Source organism: Tupaia chinensis, unplaced genomic scaffold (genome assembly GCF_000334495.1).
Source record: "Tupaia chinensis unplaced genomic scaffold, TupChi_1.0 Scaffold000270_2, whole genome shotgun sequence".
In the NCBI taxonomy this organism is placed as follows: Eukaryota; Metazoa; Chordata; class Mammalia; order Scandentia; family Tupaiidae; genus Tupaia; species Tupaia belangeri.
Window position 1 is genome coordinate 955,984 of NW_006159751.1, and position 11,836 is coordinate 967,819.

Genomic DNA, 11,836 nt, shown 5'->3' on the forward strand with positions numbered 1-11,836 from the left:
CCTTAAGTACATACAGCAAAAAAAAAAAAAATATATATATATATATATATATATATATACACACACATATATATATATATATATATATACACACATACACACACTATTGATACAATGCTATCAATAGATAGGTCATTATAGTTAGATTATTAGCACTAGTTTGCAAGTTTTTAGATAACACTATGTTTTTAGAGGGGAAAAATAGAGATTTAGAAATAAAAAGACAATTTCTTTCAAGAGGCCCTCCTGACAGAAACTTCCTCCCTTATTCTTATTTAGTTCCTCAATTGTTTCCTTGTCATTTGGCTTGGTATTTAGAATACTTAAAAAGAAACAAACTAAAACCCTTGGTAGTTTGACCTGAATCCAGATTTGCAGATGTAGATTCATGTCAAAATCATTGCTTCATTGCACTTGGACAATAGCTTGCTTAATAGAAGAGGAGGGATAACCAGACTCTTACTTGATTTAAGAGTCAAGAAAAACAAAACCTCCGCTGAATAAAGGCTAGTTGGTGATCTATCTTGAAAGTAGCAAGATATCTTTTTTTTTTATTTTAAATGACAGTCATTTTTACATTATACTTGGAGTTCAAACTTTTTTTTTAAGTTTATTTATTCTATGAGACAGAGAAAGGGAAAGATAAGCACTCTCTATAGGGTCTCACACCATGCCCTCCTCCCCAACCCTTCCCAGCCAGCTAGGATCATGGCATATACAGGTTGACTTAAGAACCATTCCCTGATCTTCCATGTGACTTCTAGCTTTGCCCTGCTGCTGGGCCAAGTTTCAGAATTTTATAGGAAATCTTTTTTCTCTGTGTGTCTCTGTGTGTCACCTATAATGATATATGCAAGAAAAGCCAGATATCAATGTGAACCGAGTACAGGTCCCCTTGTGTATTACCTAGATCCTTAGTTTTTCTTTTTTTTCCCCTTGGTTCTTTGCCTTGTAACATTTCATTGCTTTTTTAGTTACCATTCTTTCAGAGTTTGGACAGTATTCCAAAACACACTAAAGTATGTTAGTTGCTTTGAAGAATTTTTATTCTACCCAGGGGTGTTAAAAAAAAGAGAGATTGAAATTGTGATTTAAAAGATAATGCTGTAAAAGATTATAAGCTACTTTCCTATTACTATAGATAACTAAGAGTAGATTCACAGCATTTCCTTTTTTGTCTCATCTAAAAGCATTTCCAGCCCAGTTAATGTTTGTTGTTCATGTTGTTCAGATTTCATTATGGTCTTTCTCCTGCAGTTTTTGTGGTTCTTGGAACTTGTATTGCAGTGCAACTGGGGACAAACCCTGACTGGATGTTTTTTTGTTGTTTTGCTGGAACATTCATGTTCTATTGTGCACACTGGCAAACGTATGTTTCTGGAACATTGCGATTTGGAATGTAAGTAATATTTAATAACGATTTTATTTCTCTTTTATGTAGAGAATGTTGTTTATGGATATTTGAGTATTAGTAATTGATCAGATCATTCAATTAGTTTAATAAATAAAAAATTCAAAACATTATAGCTATTTTCTAATAGTTTGTCATATGTTTATTACACTTTTTTTTTTTTTTTTTTTTTTTTAGATTTTTTCTTTTAGGGACTTTGACCACTCACCAGAAAGACAAGAAGAAGGCTAGAAATCACCCCAGGGGATGGCCATGCCACAATGCTTTCTCCATTCTTTTCTCGGGATTTTGGGCACATACTCAACAGGCCCAGCATGAGTATTTTAACAGCAGAACCTTTCAACCAATCTCTTTAAAGCAGTAGCCCCTTCTCACTCATTTCCATTTGTTTTTCCTACCGGCAAACTCACTTTTCCCCTTACCATTAATTCACCTTAACTCCATGCTTTACTTTGACATGTAATAATGCATTTTCAGGAAAGATAAGAGAGTTTCTAAGAGCAAAAGACAACTCTTATCTCTAAATATTCTAGCCTAATTAGGGTTTTTTTTTCCCCACATTGTTTTATTTATTTATAATTTTGAGAGGGTACAAGCACTCACAGAGAGAAATGGGGAAGGAAGAGAAAGCACCTTCTAATGGGGCGTGAGCATACCACAATTCTATCTCTGCCATTTCTCTATCCTTTGGGAATTTGGGGCACACACGTACATGAGCCTGATGTGTTTTGAAGCCTCTCAGGCTGGGATTCAGACCACAGTCAGCCATGTGGGGTTTGGCACGCTCAACTACAGGCCGCAGTGCCAGCCCTCACGTTGTTTTCTTTATGAATTTATAAAAGCTCAGCTGCTGGCAGTTCAGTTTACATGAGTAAGTATAAGTATCACAAATCTTATTTACGTACCTAAGTTATTTTTTTCCTCCATAGAGTAGGATTTAAAGAGAAAAATCCTGAGAAAAGACTGTATAGTTCATGAAATGTCAAAATAAAAATCTCTGATATCAGATGACAACATGTATCAATGAATTTTTTTAAAAAATATAGATCCTTAGTAAATTTTATTTTCTGGTAGGCCTCAAGCCAATCTAGAAGTTAAGCTGTTCACAACAAATTCAGCTCAGATAATTTTCCTAATTTTATCTAAATAGACCTTGAGATGTTCTTATTGCCGTAACTGAACAGTTACAACTTTAGATATGAACTATTTAACAAACATGTCTTGGAATAATTTCAAAATAGAGGTTTAGAGAATATGTTTGAAACCCATCTTTTTTTCTTAAAGAATTATTTTATTTAACTTTATTTATTTATTTATTTTTTAATTTGACCAGTAGGGGACAGAGTGAGACAGAGAGAGGAATTGAGAAAACAATCTGCCAGGGGTCCAGGACTTGAACTGAGGTCAGCCATGTGGTAGTTCAGCATCCTTACCATGCTACCTGCCTGTCCTCCATCTTTTTTTTTTTTAACTTGTTTTTATCTTTTTTAAGAATTATTTATTTTATTTTATTTGTTGTTGTTATTAGTTTGACCAGAGAGAGAGAGAGAGAAAGGGAGAGTGAGAAAGCAAACCTTTACGTCCAGGACTCAAACCACAGTCGCCCATGTGAGAGTCCAACACCTTAATCACTACACCACCTGCCGGTCCCTTAAAGCCCATTTTATGGTAGTAGTATCCTTATTGTTAGAGACACAGTCAGGAGTGTCCATGTAATTGTGTAGCTATGCATTCATCAGCACTCTATAAAATGATCAGGGCTCAGAAAGTATTGAAGAATTCTGATAGAAACTGAAACAGTGATTGAGAACATGTGTAGTTTTTTTCTCAATATTTTTATAGTTTTTATTTCAATAAGATATTCATAATCTTGGTATAGAAAAATAGAATAAAAATATATAAGTTTATCATGGTGAAAAATATATTCATAGTCTTTCTCTGTATTAGGTAAAATCACAAAGTGTGATAGACTTCTAAGGTTATTTAGTTGCCCTAAGTCATTTTTCATTTTTAGTGATGTTGCTGATTTTTAAAATGGCAGAACCGTCTAGATTACACATAGCTTATATTATGCTTCATTGGTTATTTTCTTGCAATTAACTGTCCAGTTGTTATTTTGAAAGTGTGTTTACCAACCAGACATACTGTATTCTTGTGCCCTGTCAAGTAATACAGCACCAACCATATGACAAGGGAATTGAAGGAAAGAGAGAATTAACCATGGAAGTATGGAAAAAGTAAATAGTGGTTTTAGGAGTGATTTGATACCACAGCTTTCTATCTTCTAGTCTTAAAATTCCCCTCATGGTGTTTTTCTGTAATGAAGTATATATTTGGAGAACTGCAAGTGGGTCCATATGGTTGGACCATAAGATGCCTGCAGAGGAATAGCAAGGGATAAGACTGGAGAAGATCCAGAAAATCAAGGGCCTTCTGGACTCTGCTAGGAAATATGGGCTTTTATACTGTATCTACAGGGAGCTTTCGCAGGACCTAAAGCAGGGAAATGACAAAAGTGCCTTTTGGAAAGATCAGTCTGGCAACCTGGGGTATGGATTGGGCTGTGGCAGAAGCATGAGACACATTAGGAAGCATCGGCCTAATTAACATGAGGAATGAGGAAGCCTAAACCACCTAAATGGTGGTGCTGTTGCAGAGAAGGGGATACACAGGGATTTAAGATGTAAGATGTATAAGTCTGTGTAGATGTAGGGAATGAATGAGAAGGCAGGTAGTAGAATGACTCCCAGTTCCCTTTCTTGGGGAATTGGGTGGGAAGTGGAGAAAGTACTACAGGAAGAGAAATCATTTTAAAGGGAAAGTTCTACCCAGAAAAATGTATGTGAGTCATTTTAGACATTGGAATATAATAAAATGAGCATAGTTTAGAAAGAAGCTCATGAAAATTAATTGAATAGCCAAACTAGGAAATGGAAAGCTGGATGAGGGATCAGTTTATAAAAAAGAACAATGTTAGATGCTGTCAGGACTCAACATGATGACAGAAAAGTGCACATTGAATTTGGCAGTATGAACCATCCATAGATCCTATATAATGATAGGGTAGGAGTCGGATTGTAGAGGTGAAAAGTAAAAGGAGTTATAAGTAGACCACTATTTATTATACATTATATAAGGATATGTATAAAATATGTGGCCGAAATGTAAGGCGAGAGGAATTGGTCAGAAGAGAGAATATGGATTTAAAGGAAGGTTGGTTTTGTATTTTTTTTTTTTTTTGGAAGGGATTCCTTTCTTCAGTTCTACTTCATTCAACTTGTTCATATATAGAAATACTATAGATTTTTGGATGTTGATTTTGTATCCTGACACTTTATTGTATTTGTTTATTACTTCAAGAAGTTTTTATCATGGCAAGCTATGGGTCTTCTAAGTATACCATTATGTCATCTGCAAATAAAGATATTTTCAATTCTTCTTTGCCTATTTGAATGTCTTTTGTATTAGTCTCTTTTCTGATTGCATTGGCTAAGATTTCCAGCACTATATTAAAAAGCAGTGGAGAAAGTGGCAGCCTTGTCGAGTACCAGGTTTTAGTGAAAAAGCTTTTAAGTATTTACCATTCAATATAATGTTAGCTATAGGTTTTTCATAAATGGCTTTTATTATGCTGAGAAATGACCTTCTATAGGATGATTTCTAACTTTCTCTCTCATCATCTTTCTCTGTCTCTCTCTGGCAAGCACACGTGCCCTATGGCAAACCTTTAAAAAACAAAAAGTAATTTTAATCAAAGCTTAATTTATGTTTTGGGGCCCTTCATATTTATTTATTTACTTAGAGGGTTTTTTTTTTTCCCTTAGAGTGAGTGCATTCACCGAAGAGAAAAAGAGACAGAGACAGTGAGAGGGAAAGTGAAAAATCGCCCCTTTCCCCAAGAGAAGACTGTGCTGCAATTCATTTTCTTCCATTCCCTTCCTGGGATCTTAGGCATGCACACATATGGGCCCAATGTGAGTTTTAAGCCACCGGGTCCCGGACTTGAACTGCAGTCGGCCGTGTGGGAGTCCAGCAATGTAATCACTGTGAAATCTGCTAGCCCCTTTGGGCCCTTATTTTGTATAAGGAAATACTGTAAGAGACCAACATGGTGGTGTGTGCCTATTACCCCAGCGATGAGGAGGTTGAGGCAGGAAGATAATGAGCTCAAGACTGGCATAGACAGCAAAGTGAAGCCCTGTCTAAAAAGAGCTGAGCAAGGCAGCCCCTACTAATCATGCTGGGATGGTCATGCCTCAGCCCCTTTTCCTCCATTCTCCTCTCGGGATCTTGGGCACGCACGCACACACACCCGGCGTGAGTTTAAGCCACCAAGTCTGGGACTTGAACTGTGGTCGACTATGTGGGAGTCCAGCAACATAGCCATTACACTAACTGCTGGTCCCAGTTTTGTATTTTTAATGAGACATTCTCAAGCAAATGGAAGAAATCCACTAGAATAGAGATTGAAGATGCTAGAAAACATTAGATGGAAAGAAAGGAAGGATGATTCATATACGGAGCAAGATAGCTGAGGATAAAGAACCAGAGGAGTTCCAGGGTAGTAGGTAGAGGGGCTAGGTGAGAGGAAACTGCCACTGAAGCGCGTCCTTTTAGTGCTGGAAAAGAAAAATATCTAGAAATAAGACGAGTTTGAATTTAGCGTCTAAGTTTACATGAAATATTAATATAATAAGAGAAAATTATATCTGATTTTCAAAAATCCAGGCTACAGCATTCACAGAGAAATGCTGTGAGTACTTTACATTTTAGGGAGAGTTACAAAATGCCAATGCAATGGAGGTGTATAGAACCCATATAGATACAGCTAAAGTAATCTTAAAAATACCATTTTAGATTATTATTATTATTATTATTTTTGGAGAGGTTTTTGCTATAGGGCGCATGCACTCGCCAGAAAGACAGAGAGAGACATAGAGTCAGAAAGCAAGAAATCACCCCTTAGAGGGGATGGCCATGCCGCAATCACTTCTCCTCCAGTCTCCTCTTGGAATCTTGGGCACGCACGTACGCACACGCGCCCGGCGTGAGTTTAAGCCACTGGGTCTGGGACTTGAACCATGGTCGACTACATGGGAGTTCAGTGGCATAGCCATTATGCTAACTGCTGGTCCCAATTTTATATATTTGAAAAGCATATAGAATAGGCAGATGTATAGTAGATTAAATATCAAAGCAAAGTTTGTATACATCGAGAAGAAATTCAAAATTTTATTTTGCTTATTAAGGAAAGAATAAGATCAACTCTCAAATACAGTTTGAGTAAAGAAATTTTAAAAATCACTTGCTTCTCTTACTCCTTAGAGGAAAGTGAAAGTCTTAAGGACATAGGAATCTTATGTTTAAATACTCTTGTTTTATTTTTATGTTTATACACATGAATGAAAAGAATGATGAGAATTTCTTTTTATATCTGTAACAAATTCTGGTGGTTATACTTTTAATAACCTTATAAAATAGAACGTTTTTCAAATAAGAAATTTTTGTTCTCTTTAGTCTCTTTAATGTTACTGTTTTTAATTGTTAATGAGTTTTTTCAGTATTTTGGGCAAAAGATTGCACAGGATTTTAATTCACCTGTAACTAAATCATTTTCACTCCAAGTCGAACATTGTGAGAAAACCTTAGTAACTACCTAATCCATTGCTTTCCTGAAATTATGAATTATATCTTCTGGCACGTTGCTCTGATCATGGTTAAAAGCTGCCTTGCTCAGAAAATATTAGTCCCTATTACATCTAGGTAGCCTGTATCCTCTCGATACTCCTGGACTGAAAAAGTAAAGATCTGATAGAGATGAGTACTATTCACTGGGATCCTTCCAGACCCAGCTTAGCTATTTAGCATTTTTATCAGCCTGGGTCTGAAAGATGGGAGAGTTAGAGGCTAGAATTTCTTGGAAGGATTGGGGTAGTTGAAGAAGGTCATTATTAGAAGTTGAAGCCCATTTGTAATATTTTGTAAAAATGTTCTTTAAAATGTTTGTGGGTTATACTAAATGGGAGAAATTACATTTCCTCTCTGGAGGTGTAAACACTTTATATTTTGATATTTTTCAATATGTAACTTACAGATGTGTATGTAGAATCATTCTTATAAATTAAATGGTTAGAATCCCTATATAATCTTTAATCAAGCTATATTTATGCAAAAGATGGATCTTTAGAAATCTTCCATACTATCTTTATTTGAATGATAGTATCAGAAAAAATTTTAATGGTCTTTTCAAGAGGAAAAAAGTTGGAAATTATAATAAATTGAACTCAGGTCAGTGTATCTTTATATATGTAATTGGACAAGATCCATAACCTTCAGCGGGCCTCATTTCCTATGTAAAATAAGTGTTGGGGCCAGCTAGTGGCATGTCTATCGGGGCAACTGGAACCCACATGATCACTGTGTGGTTCAAGTCCTAGCTCCAGCACCTTGAGAAACACTGCAGACACATGCATGCATGTCCAGGATCGCAAAAGGAGAATGGAGGAGAGGGGATTGCAACACAGCCATTCCTTCCCTCTTTCTTTCTCTGATGGGGACATGCAGCCCATAATTACAGTATTAATCTTTTATTACGTTTTATTGCATTTATTACATTTTTCAGTTCACCCTTCTGAGGTTTGTGTTTACATTAGCTAAAAATTCTGCCACAAACCTTTTATTTTAACCAGCTTCTCACTTTTATAGTTAAATGCAAAATGTTAATGGATTATGTATTCCACCTATAGTCTGACAAATCCAGTTCACCTTCTTATCCAAGTAATTTTTTATGTTTTATATATATATATATATATATATACACACGGACACACATATATACATATTTTATTTATTTATTTATTTTTTGCTATAAGCTATGTGCACTTGCCAGAGACAGAAAGTGAGAAATCACCCCCCAGAGGGGATGGATACACCACAGTCCCTTCTCTTCCATTACCCTTTCATCTTTTGGGGCACAAATGCCCATGTGCCCAGCGAGAATTTTAAGCACTGGATCCAGGACTCAAACCATGGTTGACTACGTAGGAGTCCAGCGATAAAACTATTACACCATCTGTTGGTCTCATCAAAGTAACTTCTTAAAAAGTAATTTGAAGACTTCCTATAAAAAAACTATTGCATTTCATTGTATAATCCACTTTTTGGGGGTTAAGAATTAGTAAACTTATATCAAATATCTGTATAGGATCTGCATATATTTAAATATTAAAGACTTATTACATGAATTATTAAATACCAGAGATTTTCCTTTTAGTTTTTGTTTTCCCTGTGTAGTTTTATTTTCTCAGCAATGATTCATTCACTTGAATTTCAGCTATGTATGGCTTTTTTTTTTTTTTTTTTTTAAGGTTTTTGCCATAGGAGAGGGAAAGTGAGAAATTATCCCTCTCCCCCCAGGGGGGGGGGCATGGCTAAATGGGAGGGAAAGTGAGAAATTATCCCTCTCCCCCCAGGGGGCATGGCTAAATGGGAGGAAAAGTGAGAAATTATTTCTCTCCCCCCAGGGGGGATGGCTATGCTGCTATCACTTTTCCTCCATTCTCCTCTTGGGATATTGGGCACATAACAGGCATCCAGCATGATTTTCAGGCTGCCAGGTCCAGGACTCAAACCATGGTTGGCCATATCAGAAGTCCAACACCTTAACCACTGAGCTACCTGCTGGTCTCATATCTATTTAATCTTATCAGTTTTTATAGGTAATATCATAAAACAACCATTTGTATCCATATAATATCTAGATTATCATTTGGACTCCCAGATCATCAGGTAAAATCAGAATATCTTTTTTCATTAGCATTCCTTAGTTCTTAATTTTAATTAACTTATTTAATGGTTGAATTCAATGTTTTACTTATTTTTTTCCCCACTAATAAACTAATCCAAAATAGAAGAGTTATAATGTTGCTGTGAAATTAGGGAAGAGAAGGGGAAAAGGAAAAGGTTCTGCAGTATAGATCATCAGGAAATAGGAAGAAGAAATGGCCAATTTTATTTTTGCTCTGATCACATCTAAAAAGATACAGTTCTTGACTAAAGTCTTTCCCACTTATCTTTCCACATACATATGTTAATTTTTGAGATAGCAGAGATAGAATTATGATTAGTAAAGGAATACTAGGTGATTAGATGATTAATAATAGATTGGTTTTTCAAAATGTTTATTGAGTCTTCTGGGAGGGATTCTTGTCTACAGAAAGTCTGGATGGTTCAGAACTGAAAGGACCTTTGTCATAAACAGTGTGATTATTTGGCAAGTAGTACAGTCACTACTTCCTAGAAATTGTGTTGACTCTATGTTTTTAGTACTAGTCTTTAGGGAAAAAAAAAAAAGAATTGTTTAATTTTTTAAAATTAATTTATTTATTTTTCATTTGTCCAGAGAGGGACAGAGTAGAAAGCAAGCCACCAGGTCTAGGACTCAAACCACATTTGACCATGTGGGAGTTCAGTGCCCTTAAACACCACGCCACCTACTAGCCCCTTAGTACTGGTCTTTTTAAATGCTACTTACAAGTCATTTTTTTTTCCAGTGTGTTACAGTTTTACTGAAGTTTCTGTTTTGATTCAAATAAGTATATATGAATAAGGACAGTATAGTACTATATACATTGTTATTGACTCTTTAGATGTCTCTATGAAGATAGTATGGTACCGTATAAATTGTATCATTGACTCTTTAGGTGTCTTTATTAAGGCAAGATAGTACTGTGTAAATTTTATCATTGACTCTAGAATGCTACCTTTTAGATCTGTCTTGATACCTATTTTAGTAGGACTCTTTAGTAAAAGCTCTGAGTAAAGTTCTTTTGAAATGTTTGTTTCCTTATGCATAGATTCGATGTTACAGAGTCCCAGATCTTAATTATTATAATCCAGCTTCTCACAGGAACCTTGGGGCCTTGTATCTGGAACTTCACGGTAACTGCTGGAATATTCATGCTATCTGATGAACAATGGTGTGAACTCAATAAAGACAGTACCTTTGTCATGCACAGAATAATTTTTAAAAAATGAAAAATCAAAAGTCTTCCTGGTGGTATTTCACAGACAACAGGTTATTAAAAAAAATAATTTTAACATATAATAGGGCAATAAAAATCCACCCTGTTAGTTTTTTAAGAAGTAATAATTCTGGTGATTTGAACTAAAGCCAGTTGTCCCTTCCATTTACTTATTGTACCTAGTATTTTTTTACTCTACGAAATTTAAAAAATAAAAAATAAATACCTTTCCACCATTAAATGGATTTTTTTTTTTTTTTGGTATTTATGTTTTGAGAACAATTTAGCAAGCAGAGTGTTTCTTAGATAAATAAGTTGAGAGGACTCTTTATTAATGTAGAAAAAAATCTGCTTATTCTCTTTAGCCTATCTTTTAAGCTTTCTAGTACTAATTTTTCTGCTTGGACTTAAACTGATCTTGCTTTTGTGAAAAAAAAAATGCTCGAAACTATTCAAACTTTTGATTGTTTAATATTTTCCTTTCTAAGTTCTATTAAAACTAAATGTTCTTAGCTTTTCATGTCACTGTAGTCATCTTTTAAATATCTTCCTTTTTCAAGTTTTTTTGAGTACTTTTCTTTATTTGTAAATACATATTTCCCTGATGTAGTACTGAGTGTAATATATCATTTTCCTTTCATATTTGAATTATAATTTTGATGTTATGACTTCTAAAAGTTCAGTAATCTTTATTAGGAAATATATATATTCCCAGCAAGATAGTCCAGAATCCTTCACATTTTATATGAAAGGTTTTGGGTTTTTTTTTTTTTTTTTACAAAAAAATTAAAGCTTAGATTCAATTTATTTTGTAGTTCAGGGACTGTTGGTGAATTATTCATGTGAAAACCTGTCAGATCATTCTAGCAGTACAAGACTGCACTAAGTGTCTTACATTAAGTTCCTTTGTGCACCTCCCTCCCACATTTTTCTAAACCTTTTTATATTGCTCCAGTAATATAATAGAAGTAGGGAATGCCTTATTAGCAGAAGTCTTCTGTAAGTTAGATTGCAGCATTATAAATTCAGTTATTCAATGGAATTGATGGTTTGGGAGACAAAGTAACAGTGGGGAATAGTCTGAATCTTTTTTTTTTTTTTTTTTTTTTCAAAATAACCTTGGAATGTGGAGGATACTGAGAAGTACTGTAGACATATTCTAGGAGCAAAACTAAAGCCATTTGTTATTGAATTTGTAGTATATTTGTGTAATATTTGTGTGAGTAATTCCTAGGAGAGAGTAAAGTGCATAGTACAGAATAGTTTAGTATGTGCCTTTAGCATGCCTTTATTCTTACCCTGTCTTCTGGTACTTTCTCCAAAGACCTCTAGCTTTCTGCTCATTGCACATATCTAGATTTGTAATTTTTGATAGTTTTTTTTTTTTTTTTTTTTTTTTTTT

At 34.8% G+C, this 11,836-nt stretch overlaps 1 protein-coding gene across 7 annotated transcripts in view; it reads left to right on the forward strand.

The window, feature by feature from the left end:
• CEPT1 (choline/ethanolamine phosphotransferase 1) overlaps positions 1–11,836 on the forward strand; it is a 50,511-nt gene that overhangs the window by 19,767 nt on the left and 18,908 nt on the right. For 6 of the 7 annotated variants that reach the window (XM_027772301.1, XM_014588227.2, XM_027772297.1 and 3 more), the window contains 2 exons: positions 1,258–1,399; positions 10,267–10,351. In XM_027772301.1, coding sequence (XP_027628102.1) covers positions 1,258–1,399; positions 10,267–10,351 — 227 coding nt within the window. The remainder of the gene's footprint in view (positions 1–1,257; positions 1,400–10,266; positions 10,352–11,836) is intronic. The other variant, XM_006149569.3, reaches the window with a different exon arrangement.